Below are 26,229 nucleotides of genomic sequence, written 5' to 3' on the forward strand. Positions count from 1 at the left end.
GTACCGATAGGCTTCTTCCCTCAAATGGTAAAAAGGAAGGACACCAACTGCTCTTAGAAAACAGAGCCAGTTAGTGCGAAATGGCGGGGAGGGGAGGAGCAAACATGGAGGGCGGGGCTAGGAAGTGGCCAGCTCGCTAGGCCGCGCCCACTGCGCATGCGCGCACGCCCCCCTCCCCCCCGCCGCCGCCATGGCGCTGGCGCCGTCCAGTCAGCCGCGGGAGGTGGCGGCGACTTCCCCTCAGGAAGTCAGGTCTCCGCCTCCTCCCCCACCCCACCCCGCCTGCTCTGCGGCGGAGGCGGCGGCGGCGGCGGTGTTCCTGCCTCTCCGCCACCTCCACCGCAGCCGCTGACCCCCGGCCGGCGTTGTTGGCGGGGAGGGGGACAGTAGTTGTAGACGCCCGCCCCTACCTCAGAGAAGGTGAGTTCCCGCCCGGCGGCGGGGGCGGCCCGAGCTCCAGCCCTCAACTCCCGCGGCCTGGTGACGGCCGAGCGCCCCGCCCCGCCTGCGAAATGGCGGAGGAGGCCGAGGTCCGAGGGGACCAGGACAAGAGGCGGCCAAGGCAGAGGGAAGCGGGGGTCCCGTGAGGAAGCCCCGTGTGGAAGCGACTCCCCGAGAGGGCGGCAGCCTCGGTCGGGCGGAGTGTGAAGAGCAGATCTCACAGCAGGCTCTACTTAGGGAAAGTTGGGGGACGAGGAAGCTTCTGGGAGGTAGCGTGGGGGAGCTCCCAAGTGAGGAGGTGAGGTGGAGGGACCCCCCTGGAGCGTGTCTAGTCATCTGGACACCCTGGAAGGCAGGTTAGACAAATGTACAGACGTACCTTGACGTAGTGATCTGAGCTTTAGTACGTATCGGCCAGCGTAAGATTTGATGCCATACCTACTGACGAGGGGCAAAGCTGAGCAGTGTCCTGAATTGCTCTAGGGTGACTTGGGCCTTTTTTTTTTTTTTTTTTTTTTTTTTAAAGAGGGAGAGAATGTGTAAGGAGAGAAGACCAAGCTGAAGAAGACCGGAGAGGTGAAAAATTCCAAAGGGTTAGTCATTGCTTTTGCTGACTGGGAGTTACGGAAGTTAGGCACCTATCCTCCCACAGAGACTGGGAACTCAACCTCCGCCACCCTAATTATAATTCAAAGAAATGATTTTATAGTGTATGGGAGGCTGCTGAGTTATGGGAAAGAGCCTTTGTTGGGCCCAGTGTTGGAGACCTTTAATCCTCAGCACTGGAGAGGCAAAGGCCGGCCATCCTGGTCTTACAGTGAGAGAGTTCCTGGCCAGCCGGAGCTGCTTAGTGAGACACTACCTCAGAAAGGGCAAGGAGTGGGGGGTGTTAGTGTTTTAAAGAATGATTCTACTATGGGTATAGAACTCCTGAGGCCCTGAGGATGACAAACACAAAGAGGCCTGACATCTGGTGAGGGCTAAAATAAACAGTAAATCTGACAGCCAGAGCTTTTCCTTAAAGTGGGACTGGGGTGTCCCAGGGACTTGGCCCGTGTTAAACTGTGGTCTTCACTTTATACAGGTGGAGGTTAGGAGAGTGGACATTGTCATCAACACATTTACCAGAACACAAAAAGCTGTTTCCTGTCCCAGTAGAAATGTGAGGTTTTATGGGTACTACACACCTGTGCCTCTGAGATAGGTCTTTAAAGTAGTTTTGGAAATAATTTTAACTTGATCCCCAATGCAGAAAATTTCAGTAAAACAGAAACAGAAAAACACTAATTTTAGTATTTTTGCCTTATATTGCTCCTTGTCTTCAGTGTGGAAGATAACAGAAGCCAAAATACTGCAGGAAAATTCAGGTTCTATTTTCTAGAATACCTATAAACATAACACTAAAAGTAACTTTTTCCATATCTCTATTTTTATATCCTTTCTTACACAGTTCACTTTTTTACGAACCAGGCAGAGTTGATACATGCCTCTAATTCCCAGAGGCAGAGACAGGCAGATCTCTGTGATTTTGAGGCCAGCCTGGTCTATATAGTGTTCCAGGACAACCAGAGCTAAAGCAGGGAAACCCTGTCTTGGAAAACCTAAACAAACAAAACATTTGTATGGACACTTCCATTCAGTCAGAGTGTTACTAGAAATTGATTACAATCAAATAAGTATCTTGAGAACTTTCTTAAATCTGAATTTTGTGTGTCTAAACCTGCCTATCACCAAGTATGCCTGAACAGCTTATAGGTGTCAGCACTGCAGTTCCTTTTAGTTCACAGGACAATTTCAGTGATTCTAATTTGTCCAAAAAACTGAAGTGACGATCCATGTAGCAGTAACCTCTGTACCACTTAAAGGTGGTAAAAGTGAGACTAGTGGAATAGAAATATTGCCCAAGAATAGGTTGTATTGTTAGTGTATGACCCCGAGACAGTATCACACTTGGTCTTGGGTTACGTCATCTACTGAGTTAGGTAATTGGATGAACCCAGTGGTTCTCAACCAAGGATGTGTCTGTCCCAGGCTCCCCATCTTCCATTTATTTGAGAATGTTTAGAAACATTTTTTTTTTTCTTGTAGCCACTGGACAGAGGAACATGGTAAGCACATGCTAGAGGTAATCTATTTGATATAGGACAAAGATACCACAACGCTGAAGTTCATGAGACAGCCCCCCATATATACAACATAGGATTATCCTACCTAGAATATTAGTGTTGCCAAGGTTGAGGAACTCACACTAACCAAACTCTGTAGATTAGATTTAACAGTTTAGACTGAATTTTAGCAGTCTGTTGGTTGGTATTCCTTCTATTGTATGGTTGGAACAGTAAATCATAGAACATGGAAGTTTGGACTCCTAGTGGCCGTTTGGTGACGTTCAGAAAAATAAAATCTCTTGAGTTCAGATTGAAATCAGTAAGTGGGGGGGGGGGGGGGGTCCCAGTGCTGGGAGTGTAGGAGTGTACCATCTTACCCGATGTAGGACTCAGTATGTTTTATTCCCATAAAGAGTGGGCTGGAGCCAAGTGTGGTGCCTTACGCCTTTAACCCCAGTACTTGGGAGGCAGAGACAAACAGATCTCGGGTTTTAGGCAAGCCTGGTCTATGTATAGGGAAACTCTCCCCCTACACACACCAAAAAAAGTTTCCAGTTATGGTGGCAGACCAAAAAAAAAGGATAATGCTTGGAAGTAAGTGTGTGTGTGTGTGTGTGTGTGTAAACCCCTCCAAAAATTAGACTTACTCTGCTTCCCGTCACAGTTCCTGTCACTCTCAAAATAGAACCAGTAAAACTTTTTGAAACAGGAAGCTGGTGAAAAACATTTTTGGGGCCAACCTGATCATATCCTGTCCCAAGAAGAGTCAATATCATTGTGGTCGGTTTATGTGCACTTAATTTGGAATCAAGGCAAGTTGTAAAAAACTATGTTATCTAACCTTTTTAAATTACTGACTTCATAGTCAAATGTAGTTAAGCTACATATTTTTAAACAATCAAAATAAATGCAGAACACTATATCCAAGTCCTTTCTAAACTTAACAGTTTGAGCACACATTTTTAATTCTACAAACTAAGTTAGGCTTAGTTTGAAGATAACCAGCATAAATACAGTTTTTCATTTTTGCAAAAGTTATAACTATAGATACATGTAACAACCCCCATTCTGTGTATGTCCTTTTCAGTTATTTTCAATAAAATTTAGCTAATATACAATATTGAACTGTAGCTGGGTGTGGTGACCCACGCCTGTAATCCCAGCACTCAGGAAGGCAGAGGCAGGCGATCTCTGGGTTCAAGGCCAGCCTGGCCTACAAAGTGAGTTCAGGTCATCCAAGGCTAACAAAGAAACCGTGTCTCAAAAAAGAGTAAGTGAAGTATGTTTCACCTTGTTTCAAACTTGTATCTCTGGCCCAAAATAGTAGATACATTTCTAAGTGAGATTCACTAGGTCATTTCCCACTGTAGCCTGTAATATATACCCTAAGGAATTACATAGTTTTTAAGGCGTCCTTCAGGGTACTATGCTTTGTAGATATGGGCAGTATTAACTATCAGTAATCCTTGGCCTGGGGGACTTAAAGATGAGTTTTCTCCAGGCAGATACATTCAGGGCTTTACTCTTATCTAGATGTCCCCTGTCTTCTACCATCATCCCCGGAAAGGAGCTGAATGGCCAGCCACAGTAATTCCTCCCCTAAATTATTTTGCTAATATATATTGGGCTAGTGATACTAAAATTGAAAGTATACCATTTTGTAACATTATTCTTTTAATATACCATGGACATTTCCTCATAACATGTTTTGAGACCATGTCTCAACAGAAATAAAATACCTAACTGGGTGGTGGTGGCACATACCCTTAATCCCTGGAGAGGCAGAGGCACGTGGATCTCTTGGGTTCTGGGATGGGCTGGTCTACAGAACTAGTTCCAGGACAGCCAGGGCTACACAGAGAAACCCTGTCTTAAAAAACCATTAAATAAATACCCACATATAAAGTAAATTTTGGCACTCAATAAATTGACATTTGTCTTTAGTCCATTTTATATTGATATAGCAGAATTCCATACTATTTTGCTTTTAAAAGGATTTCTCACAGTTCTACAGGTTGGAGCTTTTTCTTTTAAGGTGCCAGCATCTGATGAGGCAAAAGTGTAAGTGTGGAGAGAGATCAGACATAAAGCCACAAGCTCCCTTAAGACTGGCATTAATCGGATCTGAAGGCGGCAACCTCATGACCTAAATACTTCCCATTGGGCTTCACCTAACACTTGTGCTAGGAATAGTTTTCAGCATTCCAACATGGGTTTGAGGAGATATACTGCCAAACTAGCAGTGTCCTGCTCATAAACTGGTAAGCATCTATAAGATAAATTTCAACAGTCAGGTACCTTAGATTTAACTGTACGCCATGTAAGTATAGTGATTTGGGCAAGATTTATTATGAAAGGGAAAAGTTAGCCCAGGCCCTAAAAGTTGATATACAACACAAGTAGCCTCGAGTTGTTTTTATGGTCTTACATATTTGATAAAGTGTATATGGTCACATTTTTACCAACTGAGAGATGGTTGCCTGCTACACATAAGGATGGTTTGTGGTTCCTTCCTGTGGTTCTCATAGAACTTTAGTGATATGCAGTCACCCTTACTTAACTGCAGGGGATTAGTTCCAGACCCCCTGACTCTTGCAACAAAATCTACAAATGTTCAAGTCTAAATCAGCATAGTTGTGTATAGCCTTTATGTATCTCCTATATACTTGAGTTATCTAGATTACTTGCAATACCCAGTGACCCAGACAGTGTAAATAGTTGTTATACTGTATTGTTTAGGGAATAATGACAAGGAAAATAAGTCTTCTTACTCTATAAGCATGATTTTTTTAATTAATAGTTTATTGAACAACAACAACAAAAAAGAATCACTTCTATTATCAGTTACCAGGTACCTTCTCATTTAGAGTAATATTTTCTGGACCACAAGAAAATGTGGTCACATTCAGGTATAATGGCATACATCTATAATTCCAGGTACTCATGAGGCTGAGGCAAGGAAGATTACAAAATTGAGGCCATAAGGCCTGAGAAATGGCTGGTGGATAAAGGCTCACACCTCCATCAGTCTCTGGGACCCCCACATGATAGAGGGAGAAAGAACTGACTCCAGTTAGTTGTCCACTGACTTCCACACCCTTGCTCTGGCATGTACACTGACAAGCACACAATAAACATTAACTTTTTTAAATTTGAAAGATTAGCATATTAAATACTAAGCCAGGTGTGGTGGTGCACACCTTTAATCCTAGCATTCAGACAGAAGCAGGTGGATCACTGAGTTCAAGGCCAGAGACAGCCAAGGCTATATAGAGAAACCCTGTCTTCAAAAACAAAAATTAAGTATGCTAAATGTTTTCATATTAAAATTGGTGTTCTCGGGCATGGTGTTGCACACCTTTAATCCCAGCCGGGTGGCAGAGGCAGGCAGATCTCTGAGTTCGAGGCCAGCCAGGTCTACAAGAGAAACCCTGTCTCAAACAATTGTAAAAAATGGAATTCTCATGAGCAAAAGGCTATAACTATAGCTTTGTAAGCAGTTGGAAAATTAAAATTTGAGGTGATACATGAAATGATACTAACTGAAGATTGAAAACAAAACTTCCTCCAGTGTTTTTCCTTCCTTTTTCCATAGATAACAGGAATGAATGCAGACAGGTTTTTTGTTTGTTTTTATAAAAGGCATCTGTGGAGTGGTGCTGCTGTTTGAATAAGGGATTTTTCATTATGAGATAGGTTAAAAATAAAGAGATTGTATCTTTTGGAAGCTTTGAAACCTAACAGATAAACCTCATCTATGTCATTTTACTTAATCAGTTTAAGAACCCAGTATGATAGATGGTATTGTCCCATCAGTGGATCAGAAAAGGAATGATGTACTGACATTTTTGGGTAATTAGGGTTTAAACTCAAGTTCTTCTAACTCTGAAGCTCACTTCCCCCAGTCTCTTACACTGAATACGACAGCAGCTTAAGCCCCTAGTAACTCAGCCACCACATTTATACAGTAACCAAAAGAACTCCCAAAACTTGAACAACAAACTATAAGTCTGTATCAAAAGGTTGGGGGAGGGATTGTTACTTGTTTTTTGCATCAGTGTCTTCTGCTACAGGAAAGATGACAGACAGTAGCCTTACCTTTGACAGGCTTTTAAGGAGTTTTCAAACCACCGAAGTGGAGAGCTGTGAACTGTTAGTAGTCTTCTAAATCATAGATGAAGATACTGACTAAGATGACACTCAGCTACACACAGCATGAAGTCTGAGTCCTTGCCCAGTTTTCTTTATATGGTGTGGCTTCCATTCTCTGTCTTGACTGTATAATGGGGTGGAGGTAGCCATTAAGAATTACTGTCTGTGTGCAGTAGTCTTTTCCTATTCTGGTCTCTTCAATATTCAGAGACCTGGATAAAGTTGATCTCTAGCTCTGGTATCTTGAATGCAAATGTACTAGGTACACTTATTCCAGTGAAACATAAAGGTCAATTGTGCTATTTGTAAAGACCTCATGTAAGTAGTTCCCATATACACACATGCATTTATTTATTTTGTGTGTAGGTGCATGCCTGCCACAGCACTAAGTGGAGGCCAGGGGACAACTTGGAGTCGGTTCTCACTTTCACACTAGTCCCAGGGATCAGATACAGGACACTGGGCTTGGCCATAAGTGCCCGTTACCCACTGAGCCATCTTAGCAGCCACCTCATCTAGTTTTATCCATTGTAATTTTGTTTGAAACTACATCTTTTTTTCTTTTTGGTTTTTTGAGACAGGGTTTCTCTGTGTAGCCTTGGCTGTCCTGGACTTGCTTTGTAGACCAGGCTGGCCTTGAACTCACAGAGATCCACCTGCCTCTGCTTCCCTGAGTACTGGGATTAAAGGCATGTGCCACCACCGCCCAACTTGAAACTACATCTTAATCCATATGTGGTTGAGATTAAAGTACTCTAATAGAGATTAAAGTACTCTAATATAGTTTCTTGGCTTCAGGTCTCAATTCTGCGATTATTGATAGGCAAGTTACTTTGAATCTCTCTTAAACCCTCAGAATGTCCTGTTTGCCATTTGTGAGAACTAGGTAAAAGAAGGCATCACACTGTGTGTATCCTAATTCTCTAGAAAAGTATCAGATAATCAGTGTTATTTTCTGTTGAAAAATTATAGCTTTTATAAGATTGTAATTTAGAAAGAAATATTAGTTCAATTTAGAAAGATAAATATAAGTTCAAGAAAATGAAAATCATTTACAACTGTACTCATAAAATGTTAGTTTCTATTTTTTTCCCTGTATCATCATTTTAGGTATTACTATGTAGACAGTTTCAAACTCAGAGATTATTCTGTTAGATCCTCTCTTACAAGAAGTTTGGAGGTAGAAAGTGCAAAGCTGTTAGGCCATCTTCATAATGTGATTAGAAATGACCCAAGCATCTTTGGCTTTGCTCTGAGTGGCTGGCTCAATTCCTCATGTTCTGTGATGGCTAAAATCCACCTATGGCATCCTTCCAGCTGCGGGAAGGGGATGTCTTCTAGCCCATGCAGCACTTAGGGCTTTTTTTGATTGGTTTTGTTTTACCGGAAGTTACTCACATAGCTGTATTTTGCCTTAAAATGGCCAGAAATGTATATTTTTTAAAAAGATTTTGTGTTTCTTCATATGTTCAGTCCAGGGTCCACAAATAAGAGAAAAACATATTTGACAAGGTACCTGGCCTATTTCACTTAATACGATGATCTCTAATTAGCATTCATTTTCTAGCAAACAACATAGTTCCATTCTTTTTTTTTTTCAATGCCTGAATAAAATTATGTTGTGTAGTATATACTACATTTTCTTTACCCATTTATTGATGGATAACTTGATTCTATAACCTGGCTATTGTGTATAATGCTGTAATAAATATATATGTTCACTTGAGTATTAGAGGCTTATACCCAGAAATGGTAAAGCTGGGTTATACAGCAGTTCTCTTTTCAGTTTGTTTGAGGAGCCTTCATACATGTTTATATTCCTACCAACAATGATAATGCCCCTCTCCACACACACACACCAAGTCCTTCATAGCATATATTGTTGTTTTCTTTTTATAAGATATAATATGTGTGTGTGTGTGTGTGTGTGTGTGTGTGTGTGTGTGTGTGTGTGTGTACACTGTCTTCATGTACACCAGAAGAGGGCATTGGATCGTAATATAGATGGTTGTGAGCTACCATGTAGGTGCTGGCAATTGAACTCAAGACCTCTGGAAGAGCAGCCAGTGCTCTTAACCAATGAGCCATTTCTCCAGCCCATTAGTATTTTTTCTTTTTTTTTCCAAGACAAAGTTTTTCTGTGTAGCCATGGCTGCCCTGGACTCACTTTGTAGACCTGACTGGCCTGCCTCTGCCTCCTGAGTTCTGGGATTAAAGGTGTGCACCATCATGCCCGGCATGTATTGCTGTTTTCTTAATGTTAGACATTCTGACTGGGGTGAAACTCAATATAGTTAGAGGTTTTTGGATTAAGAGATTACAGACACATGCTAGTATACCTTCCTTTACATGCATTTTTAGTATTTGAACTCTGGGTCTTTGTAATTGTGTCACAAACATAGTCACTGAGCCACCAACATAAGGAAAGGGGGCCATGTATGCCATGGTGTGAACATGTGAAAGTTAGAACTGAATTCAACAAGAATCTGTCAGTTCTCTCCTACCATATGTGTTATTAAGCTCAGTTCTTTTTTTTTTTTTTAATCTAGCACAGTTCTTATTACCCACTGAGCTATTGTGATAATGCATTAAAATTTTTTAGTATACTATATTTTGACCATGTTCCTCTTTCCCTCCCCCAAGTTCTCCCAGTTCCTTCCTACCTCCCTATCTACCCAACTTCATGTTCTCCCCCACCCCCCACAGAGAGAGAAAAGGGGAGGGAGAGCAAAACAAAAAGTAAGACCAAAAAAAAAAAAAAAATCAAAACAAAAACATAGACTTTTTGTGTGTGTGTTGGCCAACTACTCCTGGTCAGTCTTGGGACTTGCCCTGGAGTTTGGTATGCTTAGATACATTCAATTGGAAAAGACTAGTTTTTCCTTTCCCAGCAGCTGTCAATTACAAATAGCTTCTTGGTTATGGGTGGGACTTTGTGTCTACTCTACCTTTTCAGTGCTGAGACCCTGTCTGGCTTGAACCTATACAGATCTCATGCATGTTGCTACAGTCTGAATTCATATGTGCATCAGTCCTGCTGTGTCTAGGAAACCCTATTTCCTTGGAGTCATCCATCACTTCTGACTCTTACAATCTGTCTTCTCTTTCATTGTTCTCTCAGTCTTGAAAATGGGAGTTTAATGAAGACATCCTCTATTAGGACTGAGTTCTCCAAAGTCTGTCACTCTCCACACATTGTCCAGTTGTGAGCCTCTGTGTTGATTCTCATCTACTGCAGGAAGCTCTGATGAAAGTAGAGCAATGCACTGGTCTAAGAATCCAGCCTAATGTGGCCACTGAGGAGTCCTTGGTAGTGCTTCTACGGGTCATTGGGTGTCGGGAAGGAATGGAGGTGCACTGGAAGGAATGGCTGAAATGAACAAGTGGCAGAAAGCTAGGTAGACCCTTGGTTGGTATCAGGAGGTCCCTAAGGGATGGAGGTAAACTGAAAGGAGAGACTCCTCTAAGATTAAGTAAATCAGAATAGAGGACAAGAAGGATGATAACAGGAATAATGCATTCTTAGTGAAAACATTTTGAGGGGGTTTAAATAAAATAAAATACTCACTGGGTATGATGGCACATACCTTTAATCCCAGCATTTGGGAGGCAGAAGCAGATGGATCTCTGAGTTTAAGGACAGCCAGCTCTACATAATGAGTTCCATGGCAACCAGGGCTACGTAGAGAGACCGTGTCTCAAACACAAACAAAGCTAAGTTTTTAGTGGCTGGCAAGGTGGTTGAATGGGTAAAAATGCTTGCCTCTGGAGCCTCACATCTTGATCCCAGAACCAACGTGGCAGGAGGAGAGAACTGATTCCTACAAGTGGTTCACTGACCTCTATACATATACACACTTCTACATACACATTTTTTTAATTCAGATTGACAACAAAGACAAATTTTGTAGATTTGGTCTGTGGTGGTTATGTAGGTTTGAATGTTTAATCGTTGTAAAAAAAAAAAATGTGCTTGGTTTCAGGTGAATGAGAGTTGAATATTAGACAAAAATAGTTACCTCTCTACTCCTTGGTTTAGCTCCTGATTGTTTTAGTCTTCGCTTTGTGGAGCACTCATGCTGAAAAACTGAAGCCATTAATGGTTGAATATGATCAAATTTCACCATCAAGTTCTCAGCCTGATAACGGTAAGGTTCCACTCGTGTGTGCCATCTGAGATCTTTAGGCTTGTCTTACATAGCATAATGTCTCCAAGGTCCATCTGCTTTATCCAGTTGTCAATGGATGGATGCTGGGACTGTTTCTACTTTTTACCACTGATAATGTTTATTATATTAGGTAGTTAGACCATCATTTGCTTTACTCATTTACCTATTGGTCTTTTTGTTGTTGTTATTATTCCTTTCTGGGTCTATTAAAAATAAAACTACTATCAACACTCATATTTAAGTCTTGAAAAGACATATATCCCTCTTTTGGGGGTAAATGTCTCTCAGTTGTATTACGTCATTGCATAAATGTGTGTGTAACTTGATTAAGGAGCGGCTGAACTGTTCTGAGTGACTGTCCCTTTTACCATTCCTCCCAGGGGGGTCAGAGTGACAGTTGTTCCAACTCCTCACTAAACACTGTCAGTCTTTCAGTCTTCCCAATGAATATGTAGTGATCCTTCACTGTGGTTTGAATTAACATTTATTTTATACCTCATAATCTACAACATACATCTTTTTCTGGTTTTATTGACCATTTGTATATATGCCCTTCTGAAGTATCAAAATAGTATGCCTTTATTTCATTGTATATTGTTGCTCTCCTGGTCAGAATTTTTATGCTTCTCAAATTAAAATGGTATCTAAGTTTTATAATTCACCAAAATAGGTTTCAGTTAGACCATTTTTGCTTGTTTTGGTTTTTGAGACAGGGTTTCTCTGTGTAGCCTTGGCTGTCCTTGACTCATTTTGTAGACCAGGTTGGCCTCGAACTCACAGCGATCCACCTGCCTCTGCCTCCCGAGTGCTGGGATTAGAGGTTTGAGCCACCACCACCCGGCAGTTTGTACTTCTTAAAGTGAAGGAATAGCGATTGTACATAGGGTTTTTTATGTGTCTTAATATTGTAGAGAAAATAAATCCCCAGAAATGTATTTTAATGTGGGGCAAAGAAAGAGAATCAGGACTAGCTGCTGCTCCCCCTCTACCAAGAAAAACTAAATCAAAGTTCTGGTGTGCAGGAGTTTCTTCTGAGACTTTTCTGTATGTGTTCTTGTCCCTATTGTGTCCATCTCTGCCTTAGTTTCCACCTCATACTTCTCAGAGAGAACAAACACCCAAATTCTAGAATGCCTTTATACCAGTCAGAAGCAATAGAGGGGAGTCCAAGTGCTGTACAGATGCTGCAGAGTTCTAATCTGTTCCTCATGCCCTGTCCCTAAGAATAGTTCTCATCTTGTAGCTGAGTTTATCATTCCCAGCATTCAAAAATCACTTTATAGACATCACATTCTTTCATTAGTAAACCTTAAGACTACTGTAGTCAGGTAAGTGTGTACATTTGTTTTATTTAAGTAAACAAGATTTTAAAGATTAAATTACTTCCTTGTGGCTCTGTTAGTTAGAAAACAGTAATACAGGAAACAGGCATCACAGCTTTTGAAATTATCTAACATTTAGATCAGGCCACTGCTGAGACATGTGATTCACACATCCCTGTTGCCTTACATTTTTAGCCTTATAAAAACATTTCATGTGTCAGCTCCTTTCTATAACTTTTCTCCCAAATTAGAATACTGAAGTGATTATGAATGATTTTTGAGAATTTGACCATTGTGATACTTGACAAGTTTTCAAAATATTTAGCAGTTATTGATGTAAGTTTTAACTTGGGCTTCCCTTTGTTATTTTAACCTTTCTAAGAAAAAAAAAGAATTCTTCAGAACAAAATAATCTAGTATTTTTTTCTTCAATTTCTCTACAGAGAGTCCCTTTTTGTCAACCTAATGAAGCATTCAAACAAGTCATATGACTCTTTTCAAGATGAACTTGAAGATTATATTAAAGTACAGAAAGCCAGAGGCCTAGAGCCAAAGACTTGTTTCAGAAAGATGAGAGGGGACTATTTGGAAAACTGTGGGTACAGAGAAGAGTTTGATTCCAGGCCCAGGTATAGAATGTTTGATCAAAGACTCCCGTCTGGAAACAACTATTCCTACCCAAGATCATGCAGTAGCTCACAGACAGAAGACCGGTTACCCCAGTGGTTACCAGCTCACGGCAAGCTGAGACTAGACTCTCTGAGCTACTGTCAGTTTGCCAGGGATGGCTTCTCAGAAAAACAAGGCCCCTTGAACCTTAGTCAGCAAGAATACAATTGTGGCTCATATAGTGTAGAATCTGTAGTTAACAAGCACCTTTGCTCAGGACACAGTACCATTGACCCTCAGGCCAGTCATAGACAAATGCACCAGAAAAGGAAAAGACATCTAGAGGAGAGCAGAGAAAAGCAGGAAGAACGGCCCAAACATGAGAAGAAAAGGAGTTCTGAGGAAATGGAATTAAGTAAACATAGGAGCATTCAAAGAAAGAAAACAAAGGCAGAAACGGAAACTGTACAGGATGGTACAGAAAAGCTTAAGAATAGAAAAGAGAAGAAAAGCCGAGATGTATCCTCTAAGAAAGAAGACCGTAAGCGTAAGAAGGAGAAAAAGGAGCAAGGCGAACAAAGGACGGAGGAGGAGATGCTCTGGGACCAGTCTATCCTTGGATTTTGAAGCTTCGTAGTTCTCCTGAGGCTCAGCTGAAGTAACAGTCAAGCTTGGTTTGATGCCTTCGTGTTCATGTCACTTGGATATGTGCACACAAGTGCCGACTTCTGACAGTGTGAGTGTGAAGTGCTCAGTGGGCTGCTTTCCAACATGGAGATTTCTTTCCTATTTTCTAAAAGATTTATTAATTTTTCTTAAATATGATAGAGTTTCCTTTTAAGACAGTGGCTCTGCTTCTGTTCACCAAATTGCTGTGGCAGTGGAATTATTTTCCTTTGGGAGGTCACTTATTTAAAATTGGTGGATTAACAGACTTTTTGAAATCTATTTCTCGGTTGGGTTTCTTTTAGTTTTGAGTCACATTTTTATGCACACTGGCTTTCTCTATGGAGCAATTTAGATTTCCTTTTTTAGACCTAACTTACAATATATTTTCTGGGTTGGAAAGTGAAATACATTATAATAATTTTATCTTACATACAGTTTTAAAAGTTTCAGAGTCTTCACAGAAAATCAGTCTATATTCTGAAAGTGTTTATAATAATAATAAAAAGTATTTTAACTTCTGGATGTTGCTTTGTGTCAATGATCTGTTCTCCTAGGGATTTTCTTTTGGAACAGGAAAAGCAATAACCACACTTTATATTTTGGAGGAAGAACACCCTAAAAGGTTGTAAAAATTCCTTACCTGCTATATCAGACCTAAGATATTTCATAATAAAAATCTATGGCTCATCATAATTTTCCAAATAAAAGAAAATAATCCTATTATTCTATTCTTGGCAATGCCAAACAAATACTAAGACACAAGGTCTGTGCTTTCTTCCTCATTCCCCCCCCCCCCCCGCCTCCAGCTGCCCCCCAGACAGTCTCTCTGTGTAGCCTTGGCTGTCCTGGACTCAATTTGTAGACCAGGCTGGCCTGGAACTCATAGGAATCTGCCTGCCTCTGTCTCCAGAGTGCTGGGATTAAAGGCGTACACCACCACGCCTGGATATTTGCTTTCTTCAAAATGACTCAAAGTCAACAGCATTGTAGGCTGAAAATTAACCAACACTAAATATATCTAGCAGCTTCTTTAAAATATTTAGTTAAAGTCATAGATATTAAGCAAGAGAAAAATGTAAATATGTGATATTGATTGTATTGAAGCCACTGTGGCTAGCACAATTGTTTTTTAAAGTTTAAGACAAGCCTTTTTCCTAAAATGTACCCTGTTCTCCAACCCCATTCGATAGTGAAACACATTGAAGTATGTAAAACTGGTTGAATCTGAGCCTTCTACATGCACAGAACAGCCTCCACTACAAAGAAACTTTGAATTAAAATAACAGAAGGAAAAACCCTGGTCAAAAGTTGGGAAGAAAGCCGGGCGGTAGTGGTGCATGCCTTTAGTCCCAGCACTTGGGAGGCAGAGGGAAGCGGGTTTCTGAGTTCAAAGCCAGCCTGGTCTACAAAGTGAGTCCAGAACAGTCAAGGCAACACAGAGAAACCCTGTCTCAAAAAACAAAAACAAAACCCAACCCCCCCCCAAAAAAGTCTTAAGTATCATGTTTAAAAAACAAAAAACAAAAACTTAATTCGAAGGGACAGTTTTATCCTTCATGAAACTGTGAGAATTAGACCAATGAAGAGGACAGGAGAGGTTCTGGGGATCAAAAGAGGAAAAGCTGAAATACCACAGACAAGTACAAAGAAAACTGTGAGTTTAGCTCCTGCTCCTCAAGCCAAAGGCGGGTGAGGGGGAGAACTGAAGACCACAAGTATAAGGTAAGCCAGAGAGTGCCAGCCACTCAGTAACATCAGAATACAGACTAACTGGAGGAAAAACTTTGTTAGTAGCTTTAAGTCCGTCAGGAGGATTAGCCTGAAACTCCCCCAAACAAGTCAGCTTTGGAGAAGAAATCCATTACATTGCCCAGCGAAACTTGAGAGTGCTATGTGTGGTCTTGAGAAGTGCCCATCAGAAGTACTTCATTCAGATCTAATTGAGAGTCAGAAAATAGTAAACAGCCACAATTCAAGGTCCCTGCAGATCCATTGCTGCAGTAACAGGATGGGAGAAAGTCCATGAGGAACAGCTAAAGATATGGAGGAATGTCTCTCACAGATCCAGTTGGGAATACAGGCTGTGGGGAGATGAGTAAAGGACATATCATCAATGGTCCCTCTGATGAGAAACAAAACTGGTCACCTGGTTTCACATAAGGGACAGGTCTGAGAGGATAAGACTAGAATTATCTCCCATGAGCCCCCTCCATCAAAGAAGTTGGTTTGATTACTTACTCTATTCTGAAGCACTCCAGATGTGTAATGACACATCTTAGACACACAGACTGAAGGCTACTGGAGTTTGTGCCCTGTTGTCTCCTACATATATAGAAACCAACAAACCTTGGTCTGGACAGTGAGCTGCTGCTTTCACAATGCCTCCAGCAGAAAATACAGCTTTCCTTGGGACATAAATTACCTCATTTTATCTGGGGAGAAGTACAGGGCAGGTTGTAGATTGTATGCAACAACCTAATCCCACTTGGACTTTGGATCCTTCAGTTTTAACTAGTAGAGAACACAGGGGATTAAGAGATTCAGCACTTGGGAGGCAGAGGCAGGCGGATCACTGTGCGTTCGAGGCCAGCCTGGTCTACAAAGCGAGTCCAGGACAGCCAAGGCTAACACAGAGAAATCCTGTCTCATAAAAAATAAAAAATTTTAAAAATTAAAAAAAAAATGGCTCAGCAGTTAGGAGCACTTATTGCTCTTGCAGAGGACCTGGGTTAATTTGCAGTCATGGTGACTCCCAACAGTCTGTAACTCTAGTCCCAGGGCATTCTAGTTCCTCTTCTGGCCTCTCCAGGTACCAGGAATACATGTAGTTCACAGACAAAACAGTCAGACAATGAGAAGACAAAAGCCTGGAGCCAATGACCCAGTTCCACACAAGCATAGCCTGAAGGCCCACACCAAACACACCCTTAGCACCCACAGAAGTAATGACAGCACAGGTCGTGTGCAGACCTTCAACCTATCAGAACCTTCCCAGGTTGTTCTTACATCCATTGTGGCCCTGCACAGGATTGATTGATTGATTGATTGATAGATAATTAAAAAAAACATTAAGGAGAATAAAGAGACTCAAGTAATCCAGGTTGCCTATGTCACTAAAGATGACCTTAAACACCCGATCTTCTGCCTCCACATGCCAAGTCCTAGAATTACAAGCATGTTCCCCCATGCCCAGCTGGTCATGTGTCTTTATCAGATTTTGGTAGGTTTGGTACTGGTTTTGTGAAATTAATTTGGGCGAGTTCCTTCCCTTTCTGTTTCACAAAAGCATTCTGTGGCTTGGAGAAGCATTCATTGTGATTCTTCAAATGCCTGGTAAAATTTAACAGTGAATCCGTATGACCTAAGCTTTCTTTGTAAGAAAACGAAATTATGTCTGTGCAGGATTTAACCTGCCAGAACATGATATATCACACACAAAAAGAAAGCTATTCCAGGCATGGTGGTGCATGCCTTTAATCCCAGCACTCGGGAGGCAGAGGCAGGTGGATCTTTGTGAGTTTGAGGCCAGCCTGGTCTACAAAGGGAGCCCAGGACAGCAAGGGCTACAAGGGCTACACAGAGAAACTCTGTCTCAAAAAACCAAAAAAAGAAAAAAAGAAAAGAAAGCAATAAGCTGGGCATGGTGGCACACATCTTTGATCCCAGCACTCCTAGCACTTAGCAGAAAGAGTCAGGTAGAGCTCTGTGATTTCAAGGCCAGGCTTGTCTATGTAGTGAGCTCTGGAGCACTTGGGCCTATGTACAGAGACCCTGTCCAAAAAGAAGAAGAAAGAAGCTATGGAGTTGTGTCGCTGATGAATATAAATGCAAAATAACAAAAATGCTTGCAAATTAAATTCAATAACATATTTAAAAGATACACCATGATCAAGTTGGTTTTGCTTAAAGGGCAAGGATGGTCAATATACACAAATTAACCTAATATACACATAAATAGAATCAATGATTTTTTTTAAAAAATTAGGATTGTCTGAGCATGATGGAGCTAACCTAAGGACTTAGGAGGTAGAGGCAAAGGACCAGAAGACTCTAAAGTTTCTTTGCCTCCTGGAAAATAGTTCTAGGGTGAATGAAGGAAGAAGACCAAGGGCCTAGATAGCCATGGCATTACATGCAGTACCGTCACCTGGGAGCAGGGAAATTGGGAGGCCAGTGCGAGCTTTGGGAACATAGTGAATTCAAAGCCAGTCTGGGCTACACGAGACACGTCAAAATAAGTAGCAAATAGTTGTTAGGTGTGTATGTTTATAATCTCAGTACTTGGGAAGTTAAAGCAAATGGATTGTGAATTTAAGTTGAACCTAGGATGTACAGTAAGAACATGTCAGCCAGGCGTGGTGGCGCACGCCTTTAATCCCAGCACTCGGGAGGCAGAGGCAGGTGGATCACTGTGAGTTCAAGGCCAGCCTGGTGTACAAAGCGAGTCCTCTGAACCTATAAAGGAGAAGGAGAGACCCAACTTTCCTTCCACAACTTATCCTCTGACCTTCTTGTGCACTCTATAGGACACATACGTGTGTGTGCACACACACAAGTGTAAGAACAAATGTTAATTAAACCATGAGAGAGAAGGAAGAAATTGAAAGGAGCTGGAGAGTCGGCTCAGCAGTTAAAGTGTGCTGCTCATACTGCTCTTGAAGACCCAAGCGCGGTACCCATTACCCAGCTCCCACACTCAAAAGCTCCCACAACTGCAGCACGAGGGGTCCAGATGCCTCTGACCTCCTCAGACACAGAACTAACATTAAACTTTTTAAATTAAGAAACTAGAACATGAGGAGGTTTAGTGTGCTTATGAATTAAGAGAATTAATTTTGTGGGGGGAAAAGTCATATTCCTCATGTCTACAGATTGAATGCAGCCCTTACCAAACTATCGACGGCATTCCTCACAGAACTAGAAAAGACGATCCTAAAATTACACACGAGCACAAACGACCCTGACACAATGCTGAGACATCAAAATACCTCATTTCAAAAGGAGTCATAGTAACAAAAATAGCATGCTACTAACAGTTGGAAGCAGAGCCAATAGGACAGCCTAGAGCATCTAGGAACACACCTCCACACCTGCAGCCATCAGATTCTTATAAAGGTGCCAAAAACACAGTGGAGAAAGCACAGCCTCCTTACCACATGGTGCTAGTTAAAACCGCAGCTCTTTATAAAAGAGTGGAAGCTAGATCCTTATTTTGCACTCTGCTGAAAAAAGCTCAAAATAGATCAAAGACCTTCATGTAAGACCCCAGAATTCGAAAGTATTTGAGGAAAACATAGGGGAGCTGCTTCAAGATCTCAGCAGAGGTAATGATTTCAGAATAGAACTTTATTAGTGGGGGAGGGGGCGGAGTGCCCAGAATTGGCCAAAAGGACTATATTAAATTTTAAAGAATCTGCATAAGGAAGGAAGCCACCCATGAAGTTAGAACAAAACCTGCCGAAGGAGGAAATCTTTGTCAGCTATTCATGCCATAGAGGAATAATGACCAGAATATTAAAAGAATTCAAAGCCAGGTGTGCTGGCAACATGCCTTTAATCCCAGTGCTTATAAGGCTAAGGCAGGAAGACTATGCATGTGGGGCCATCCTGAACTACAGAGTTAGATCATTCTCAAACTAAAATGTTTTTCAACAACAAAAGAATAATTGATTTAACCAATAGGCAAGTGATTTGAGAAGTACTTTTCTCTTTTTTTGTTTTCGTTTTTTTTGAGACAGGGTTTCTGTGTAGCCTTGGCTGTTCTAGACTCACTCTGTAGACCAGGCTGGCCTCAAACTCACAGTGATCCGCCTGCCTTTGCCTCCCGAGTGCTGGGGTTAAAGGTGTGCACCACTACGCCCAGCAAGAAGTACTTTTCAAAGCCAGGCGTGGTGGTGCACGCCTTTAATCCCAGCACTCGGGAGGCAGAGGCAGGCGGATCACTGTGAGTTCGAAGCCAGCCTGGTCTACAAAGCGAGTCCAGGACAGCCAAGGCTACATAGAGAAATCCTGTCTCATTAAAAAAAAAAAAAAAAAAAAAAAAAGTACTTTTCAAAAGAAATCCAAATGGACAATAGTACATAGGAAAAAAATATTCACTATCTTTAGCCATCAGAGAAACACAACTTAAAGTGTCAGTGAGATGCCTTCCAACATTGATCAGAATGGTATGGCCAAGGGGATGGAGGAACACACTGGCCTTCCAGAGCTGTGCTTCTAGTCCCTGGATGTAGAAGGTTGAGGCAGAAGGACTGCTACAGTCTCAAGGTCAGCAGTGCTTCACAGTGTTCTAGGCCATCCCAGGCTTTAGAATAAGGCCTGTTTCAGAAACTAGTTGCTGGGAAAATGGCTCAGTTGGTAAAAGCTCTGGCCGAGAAGCCTGGTAACCTGAGTTCAACCCCAAAGACCCACATGGCACTCACACTCACACACAAGTAAATATAATACACTTTAAATTTTATTTTTAAGTTCTAAAACTTTATTGTAAAAGAAGTTGGAAAAAAAAATCACACACCAAAATTAACCAGACATGAAGACTACACAACTCAATAAACTTCTATACAACTGGATTAGCCATTTGGGCAGGAGCTGCTTTATAGATTCAGAGTGGAATTTACACTTTCTCTATCAAATACATTTTTTTAATTTGTTTTCTTTTCTGAGACAGAGTTTCTCTGTGTAGCTTTGGCTGTTCTGGCCTTGAACTCAGAGATTTGCCTGCCTCTGCCTCCAGAGTGCTGGGATTAAAAGTATTTGCCACCACCCCTGGTTTATCAAATACATTTTTATACACTTATCCTCCACCAAAAACAAACAAAATCTTGGCAGAGTTAGAACTAGAACAATTACCCTTCTGTCCTCTTTTGTAACTTGTGTTCATTACTTGAATTCAGTTTGTTTGTTGTTTGTTTTTTAAGAAGACAATGCAAAGATAACTTGGAAGTCTAAGGACTATTTTACAGAAAGGAAAGGGATGGGAGGAGAGCAAAAGTGGGAGGCTTCAAAGGGGGTATTGCCTTGCAGAGACAGCAGCAAGGGGCCAGGACCATGGAAGACAAGAGTTCTGAAGTAGTAGGAGCTACACTGTGGCCCAGCCACAGTGGGCGAGAGGGCGACTTTTGTTAGACGGGAAGGAGACACTGCAGTGTTAGAGTGTCACAGTGTCCTGGAATCGCTGCAGTTCGGATTTCCTGAGGCTGGCTCTAGTCTGGCCCTGAGACAATGATAATCTTGGTCAGAAATGGCCAAGGATAGCCATTCATTTATCCTACACTGGCGTGTCTACATTTTGCAGCTAGGGTCTGTTGGGACCAACTCTTTGGACAAGGTAATAAGCTTGCCAGAAGACAGTGCTGACTTTGCCTGAGCACAGCCTTGTTCTGAAGTCTAAGTGTCTTGTCACAGCCATCCCTAAAATGGTATCCACAGACAGCACTGAATCAAATTATGATATATTCATAAATGACAATATCACCACGAAAGCTACTAGTTTTTGTTTTGTTTTTTGTTTGTTTGTTTTTGTTTTTTCGAGACAAGGTTTCTCTGTGTAACCTTGGCTGTCCTGGAACTTGGTCTATAGGCCAGGCTGGCCTCAAACTCACAGAGACCCACCTGCCTCTGCCTCCCGAGCACTGGGATTAAAGGCAAGCGCCACCAGCCAGCACCACCAGATTTTATAATAGTTGATAATTATAATTCAAAAGATGAATTTTTAAAAATTAACCCTGTAAGATTGGTTGCTAGATTTGACAATATTTTGTAAAATGCGGCATTAGTGTAGAGAAATTTTAATTCAGAACACGGCTGCTCAGGCAAGAGAGCACCTTCTAGGTCTGTGTGATCTAACTGGAATGCAGACTCACCTTTAATGCTAAAAGACAGAGGCAAGCTGATGTGAGTCCAAGGCCAGCCTGGTACAGAGCACATTTCAGGTAAAGGAAAGCTTAGGTCCAGGCTCAGCGGTACCCGCCTTTAATGTCAGCATTTAGGCGGCACGCAGATCTCTGAGTTCTAATCAGTACTGTTCCGGCAGTTCAGTTGAGTCAGTGAGCGGCGAGGCAGTCAGTGGAGTTGAGTTCGTGGGATTCAGAGGTAGTTTTACTGGGAGAGTTTTGCAGAGACAGGTTGTAGAGAGAACAAGCTAGACACAAATGAAGACACAACCGGCCAGAGGATGAGAAGGAGCCAGAAGATCCGCCTGCGACTGCCTCCCAGTGCTAGAATTACAGGTGTGCGCCACCACGCCCACCCAGCTCGCCAGACAGGTTTGACCTCATTTCTGGTTTTTGCTCGCAGGCGGGGAACTCAATTGAGGGCGTTCCTCGATCCCTTTAAAGTGCAGGATTGGATCTATTTCCCAGGTGAGCTAGAACTTCTGGTTGAGAAGGCGGAAACGCCAAGAACCCAGACAAAGGAAGGGGCATGACTTCCTGCTTCTGGCGCCCAGCCCAGAAGAGTGATTAGCCGAGCAGCTGAGAACCTGGCGTTCTTCGGAGTTTGCTGTAACTTTGCCAACCCGTCTGAAGCCCTTACTGCAGAGGTTCTAGCCAGGTAGACATTGGTGTTTTATGGTACCCAGAGGCTTGTAAGCTTCAGGAGGCTAGGGATCCACCTGTGTGTGGCAGGTTTTTCTCAGTAAACTACGCAAGGTGATGGATCCAGATAAGAACTGACCCAAATGTCTTTCTCATTCACTCTGATGGTTGGTGGCATTTTGGAGCATTAGTAAGGACCATGGCTCAGGTCCAAGGGGAGGCTGGGAGTGGAAAAGTGGGCTCCTTGGATCTGGGATTCCTAGTGGAATCCTCAACATGTAGGGAGAGGTTAGGGCCTTTCTTCGCTGGTTTTTTGTTGTTGTTTTGGGGTTTTGGTTTTCTGTTTTTTCGAGACAGGGTCTCTCTATGTAGACTTGGCTGTCCTGGACTTGCTTTGTAGACCAGGCTGGCCTTGAATTCACAGAGATCTACCGTCCTCTGCCTCCCGCGGGCTGGGATTAAAGGTGTGCACCACCACGCCTGGCTCAGCAGACACAATTAGATAGGGCGAGGAAACAACGGTGACTAGAGAATCTCTGCTCACGAGGGCTTTGGTTGCACGTGTGGGAAGTTAAAACACACCAGGTCTGAAACCGTGCCAGTTCTTTCTCTGTGTGAACTGGGTGAGAGAAGTCCCAGCAGGAGCAGGGAACGGGGCAGAAAGGAAAAGTTGGAATAGGCTGACCTAGGGCTCACTAGCCAGGCTAGCCTTAAACTCAAAACTCCTGCCTCAGCCTCCCTGCTGCTGGGGTTACAGGCCCACACCATCACACCCGACTCAGAATCGCTTTACACATCTGAAGGTATGCATTGCACATGGGGAAGCTTTGGGGATGATATTCCCGGGGGACAGCAGAGGGATGTCGTGGGGGGTCATTGAAGCCAAGGTAGCATTCCGACCACACCCTAGGTGAGTAATCTTTTGGTGTGCTTGCTTAGGGACTTTGAACACAAAGGCTCAGAGCCCGGTGTGCCTGTATGTGTCCTTGCGGCTGAGGCCGGTGTGGCCAGAAGGCCTGAACTAGGGGACAATTGTTTTGAGAAAGCAGGGACTTGAGAAAGTTGTGGGTGACCAGTGGGCAGCTGAGCTTCCCTTGGCATGAAGGAGAGAAACCTGGTGGGTTTTGAGCTGAGAAGAGGAAACAAAAAGAGTTATTCTGAGTGTGGGTTGGAAAACAGCTGTAGTGGGAACCCAAGTAAGAGGTAGTGTCCCCAACCCAGAGTGACCCTGACCCTGGAAAGAGCGTTTTGGATGCTGAAAGTGGAGCCAGGTTTTGGGATATGGTACAAATGTTGAGTGTTTGTCTGGTGTGCACCCAGCCACAGCCCCCAATAAAACTGGGTGTGGTACATGCCTAGACTTCCAGTCCTCTGGGGTAGAGGCAGGAAAAGGTCATCAAGGGGTTCAAAGCCAGCTCTGGTTTTTGTTTTTGTTTTCTTCTCTGTTTTATTAGAGATCTATTTATTCATATGAATGCTCTGTGTGCATGTACACCTGCAGGCCAGAAGAGGGCACCAGAGCACATTACAGATGCTTGTGAGCCACCATGTGGTTGTGGGAATTGAACTCAGGACCTCTGGAAGAGCGCCACTGCTCTTGACCACTGAGCTATCTCTCCAGCTCCCCCAGCTCTGGGCTTATGAAGCCTTATCTCAAAGAGAAAAAGTAAAGCAGCAATGACGGTGCTGCCTCAAGGCAGGAAAAAAGCAAAAAGCCAAGAACGGCTCTTACTGTGTGAGGACAGATGGGCACTTAGTGATGAGGCACCATCTGTAGGAAGGGCTCCCCCTGACCAGTGAGACCCCCCTTGTGGGCATGACCTGGCATTTCCTGGGTCTAGGGAGAACACTGAGCAGAAGAAATGTGGTCTCAACATGGCACTTTCTTCTTTTCTCACTTTTTTTTCTCAACTAAGCATTTTCTTGGGCTTTCTATTTTTCTCTAATATTTTCTTTCTAGTGTATGTACAGCAGCACTTTGATACAGCATAAGAAGAGTAGGGAGGAAGGACTGACAGCCTAGTTCATCCTGGCTGGGTAAGCACTGGAGATAGGACCTGAGCTCACGTCTTATGGCCAGTGAGAGAAAGCCTGGAAACCAATTAGGGTGAAAATGATGAGTAGAGAGTCACAGAGGGTGGCCGCGAGACCTAATAAGCATCACACCAAAGAGAAATGTGATGACTATGGCTGGAGATGACAGGATCAGATGAATCTGAAACCAATTCTATTGTTGTTTCTTAGAAAAAGGCTCCAAGGTGGGTCAAAGCAGAAGGAAGGCCAAGGGCCTGGCTGGGTGTGGTCACACGGGCCTGTAACCCCATAAACCCAGGGTGATCTTGTCCCTTGCCCAATTTTTATTCATTTTATTTATTTGGTTGGTTGGTTTTTATGAGACAAGGTTTCTCTCTGTAGCCCTGGCTGTCCTAGAACTCACTCTGTACACCAGGCTGGCCTCAGAGATCCGCCTGCTTCTACCTCCCAAGCGCTAGGATTAAAGGTGTGCGCCACCAAGCCCAAGTTTGAAAGGGGTGTGCTGGTGACTCCGCTCAGTGAGTAAAGGCTGTTACTGCCAAGCCTGAAGCCCTGAGTTTGGTCCCACGTGGTAGAAGGAAACAACCAACTCCCCAAAGTTGTCTTCTGACACAGGAATAAAAATAAATGCAATAAAAAATTGAGCAGGCGGGGGGGAGGGGGGTGTTGAATTGCAGATATACAAAATATAGGGCAGTACATAAACTCCAAGAATGCCAAGTGGGTAGACAGGCTAGACTTGGTGAAGCTCATGGTATCTTTATTTTCTGACACTGTCTAAGCCCTACTTAAAGACAGCCATTAGTAGAGAAAGAAGTGGGCATGGTCATTCGACCTAATGTCACCACCCTCCCTGATCTGCTCTCACGCTCTTCCCAGTAAAACAGCCTGGGCACTTCCTGTTAATCAGGATTGCTTTGCTTTGGGAGGGAACACTGGAGATTAAACCCCGGACATCCTCATTCTCCACCGAGCTACACCCCCAGTCGTTGTTTTGCATTTGGGGAGAGGGGGGAGCAGTCAAAGATTTTGTATTATCTGACCATCATACAAAGCTAGGAGCTCCCATCTGTACCTGGCTCAGAGGAACGCCAGCAAATATATTATATGCAGAAACGTACCGTAAAATAGCAGCTTGACTCACACCACAGGATATTGCCACATACGGAGTTAGGTATTGAAAACAAGACAGTCAAGCAAGCTGACATGAGTACACGACCAGTCTGATTGCTAAGTCATCTTGAAGGGTGGCCTGCTCAAAGAGGCCCAACTAGGATCAGGAGGTAGAGCCTAACCACACCTGTGCCTTTGGAGGCCTGCTGCCTGTGGAGAACGCTGTCTTTTCTCGTGGGCACCTTTGCTTACAGGGCATTAGTCACCTTTCCCTACTAACAAAGGACTTTGCTGCCAAAAGTTCACTCTTTTTTCCATATTGAAGAAGCAACTTTTGAGATCACTTGAAAATTCTTCCACCTCAACCAAATCTGACCTCAATTTAAATCTCTCCACAGAAAAACAAAAGCCAAGGCTGGAGATGTAGCTTAGTTGGTAGTGTTCTCGATGCCCTGGGTCTGACCTCTGGCACCACTTAAACCAGAGATGGTGGTGGCACGTACCATCAGCCCTTGAGAGATAGAGGCTGGAGGGTCAGAGGTTCAAGGTCATCCTTGTGCTCAGTGTTGGAGGGGGAGGGGAGGGGAGGGGAGGAGCACTGAGGAGGGAACAGAGCTTAAGTCCCTGGTGGGAACTTCAGTCCCTACATCTGCTTCAGAATTAGGCTGTCAGGTGTCCCCAAGAATGAAGGCTTTGGCCTCAGGGCTGCCTTCTAGCTTTGAACTATATATCCCACTGCGCACAAAGTATCCAAAAACACTGCCGCTTCATTAGCTGGACCCAAAGACCACAAATAACCTACATCTAGAGATTTGGTTACAAATAAAATCACATTTCAAAACTGCTCCAGCATGCCGGGCAGCCTTCTTAATTACACACACCCATTATGAAATAAATAGAAAGTGGATCTTAACATAGCTGTGCTTTGCTTGTCCAGGAGGATGATATATTAAGAAATGTCAAGTGGCAGAGTGCTTGTACTCCAACTGAGACAGCTGTGTGTGTGTGTGTGTGTGTGTGTGTGTGTGTCACAGGGCACATGTGAACATCAGAAGACAACTTGTAGGTCCCGGGGTTT

The 26,229-nt window shown here is 43.0% G+C and overlaps 1 protein-coding gene across 4 annotated transcripts; it reads left to right on the top strand.

Moving 5' to 3' along the window:
* Positions 1-255: 255 nt before the first annotated feature.
* Krcc1 (lysine rich coiled-coil 1) lies at positions 256-13,519 on the top strand. 4 transcript variants are annotated; one of them, XM_051154690.1, is made up of 3 exons: positions 256-420; positions 10,741-10,849; positions 12,636-13,519. In XM_051154690.1, exon 3 carries the CDS (start codon positions 12,658-12,660, stop codon positions 13,426-13,428), a length of 771 nt encoding a protein of 256 aa, XP_051010647.1. In that variant the 5' UTR covers positions 256-420; positions 10,741-10,849; positions 12,636-12,657; the 3' UTR covers positions 13,429-13,519. The 4 variants fall into 4 exon arrangements, with proteins under 4 accessions (XP_051010647.1, XP_051010646.1, XP_051010649.1 ...); XM_051154689.1 differs by having other exon boundaries at positions 259-420; positions 10,685-10,849; XM_051154692.1 differs by lacking the exon at positions 256-420 and adding an exon at positions 970-1,034.
* The last annotated feature ends 12,710 nt before the right edge of the window (positions 13,520-26,229 follow it).

This window comes from Acomys russatus, chromosome 13 (assembly GCF_903995435.1).
Source record: "Acomys russatus chromosome 13, mAcoRus1.1, whole genome shotgun sequence".
NCBI classification, from domain to species: Eukaryota; Metazoa; Chordata; class Mammalia; order Rodentia; family Muridae; genus Acomys; species Acomys russatus.